General features: G+C 34.5%; 1 protein-coding gene across 2 annotated transcripts in view; it reads left to right on the top strand.

Moving 5' to 3' along the window:
• The first annotated feature begins 1,067 nt into the window (after positions 1-1,067).
• The window catches only part of LOC106934478 (septin-2-like), a 13,097-nt gene continuing 12,037 nt past the window's right edge, over positions 1,068-2,127 (top strand). For both annotated transcript variants that reach the window (XM_015014404.1, XM_015014403.1), the window contains exons 1-2: positions 1,068-1,133; positions 1,439-1,506. In XM_015014404.1, the coding sequence (XP_014869890.1) occupies positions 1,496-1,506 (11 nt within the window). In that variant the 5' untranslated portion in view covers positions 1,068-1,133; positions 1,439-1,495. The remainder of the gene's footprint in view (positions 1,134-1,438; positions 1,507-2,127) is intronic.

Raw genomic sequence — 2,127 nt, 5'->3', positions numbered from 1 at the left:
CGGAAAATACGGGAGGTGAAATTGGATAATTTCCACGGCACACCTGATGATCACTCATGGTGCACTAGTGTGCCGCAGCACAGTGGTTGAAAAACACTGGTTTAAAGACTATTTAATCAGTTCAAATTTACTTCAATGCACGTATTGCCCCATAATCAAACTTTTAGTAGAAAAATGAAAAACTTTGCAGTTTTATCTTATTATAAGTATTAGATTTATTACACACAGTAAGGAACACATGGGAATATAGTAACTCCTTGAATTTTTGAGAACAATTATCTTGTTTCACAAAGTTTCTGTATTCCTGGAGAGATGGATGACAAACAGACTCAAAGATGTTTCATTTGTAAACAAGTCCTGTACCTTTTTCTTGCTTGTCAAAGTTGAAAATACCAATGGTCAGTGGTTAGAAAGCTGCCATGTGGTGTGAATGAAAAAGTAACACAAATTTCAAATGCAGAAACTTATATAATAGAAGCAATGAGTTGCATCGTTTCAAGTAAACCGCAAAACAGCGCCTCCTAGGGGCCTGTTTGATTAACCTCTTGCATTTCCACTTGTTTTTTAAGCCTTAATCCACGTACATCTTTACCACAACTGATGTGCTTTAACATCCTTATTATGCATTCTGAGCGAGGTTCAGGCCCCAAAAAGACAAATAATTTACTACCAGAAGAATAAACATTTGATTTTCAACAGGCTTACGCTTAATCTTTGGTATTCAAGTCTACTGTAAACTGTGAATAATAGAGTTAAAATAATATACATTCTTTTCAAAATGTATTAAATTTTAAACAAAAGCTAATAACACAGAAATGTTTCTGTTGTGCTTCTAAATGAATTATCAGGAGTAATTAAATGTAAATGAATCTCCAAGTCTGTCTTCATTAACAAGTTAAAAAGTCTATTATTCTATTATTCTATGTCCTTTCATTACGTGTCTGGTTGCTGTTTGTTGAGTTTTATCTTCAGGGAATGTTGTTGGTCTCTTCTGCCAAACATTTCCTTTCATGATGAGTTTGTCAGAAACCATGTGATCAGTGTTTTCTCCTCCTCTGGCTGTATAAAAACACGGCACACTGACTCATTTTAGATCTGCCTTCTCCAGGAGCCACTGGGTCATTTACACACAGGTAGGCTGAACTCACATTTTAATTAGGATTAGTTTAGCTATGTGCCATAAGAAACAACAGAAGATTCACAGCAAGGTTCAGAAAAGTTAGGAAAGTTTGAGGCTACTATTTGGCTTTTTTAATCATTATTTGCCATTTAAAAATTTCAAATGAGAGTTTAATAATAAAAGAACTCCTGTATTTACTAATAAACACACATTTGTATCAAAATGTTATTTTATTAATGTCTGTAAATAAATGTCTCTAATATATTGCAATTACAGTAGAAATGAATGAGGACAGCAGCTTTTGATTTTTCTTGTTAGACACCAAGTCGTGTTTCCACATCACTGTTGTGAAGATCTTTGAACAACTTCCTCACAATGGAAAAGTCGTGAGTAAAACTTAAATCCTCTTAACATCTGAAACCAAATCAAAGTGATGTCATGTAAAATCACAAGTAGATATTTTAACATGTCTATTTGCTGTGGAACATTAACTTTAGTGATTTTGTGACAGAAGCTCTTCTTCAAAGCACAGACCCTTCAGATAAACATCTCTCAGCTGATGTTAAAAATTGTTCACAGAATATTTTAACCAAAGATAACAAAAAGCACAAAGATGAAAACATGAATAAATAAACCTTGTGAACAGTTTTCACATGACCCAAATAATTGGCTACTAAATTAAGACAGACCATCTCCTATTGCACTCAGCGGCTCTGCGTCTCAGTTTAGCTGTAATCAAGGTGTTCACTTTGATGATCTCATAATAATAAAATGCAGGACGTTCATGAGCACCTGTGAAAAACTGCAGCCCTGAGTCAAGCTGCAGATGTAAACAGCTCCCCTTCTATCCTCTCCAGGCTCATGTCGGTTGTTTTGTGTGTAATTGCACGTTGTCACCACAAGATGGCACAAACAAAACCTGCGCTCTTGAATTTTTCCACAAATTAAAACTTGTTGAAGTCACAAAGTATCACATAAAACAAATGCTTATTTTGTTAAAATTCAAA

Source organism: Poecilia latipinna, unplaced genomic scaffold (assembly GCF_001443285.1).
Source record: "Poecilia latipinna isolate Pla-1442-1.1 unplaced genomic scaffold, P_latipinna-1.0 Scaffold1812, whole genome shotgun sequence".
Lineage (NCBI taxonomy): Eukaryota > Metazoa > Chordata > Actinopteri > Cyprinodontiformes > Poeciliidae > Poecilia > Poecilia latipinna.
Note: the sequence above shows the minus strand (reverse complement) of the source record. Positions and strands in the feature narration are given on the sequence as shown.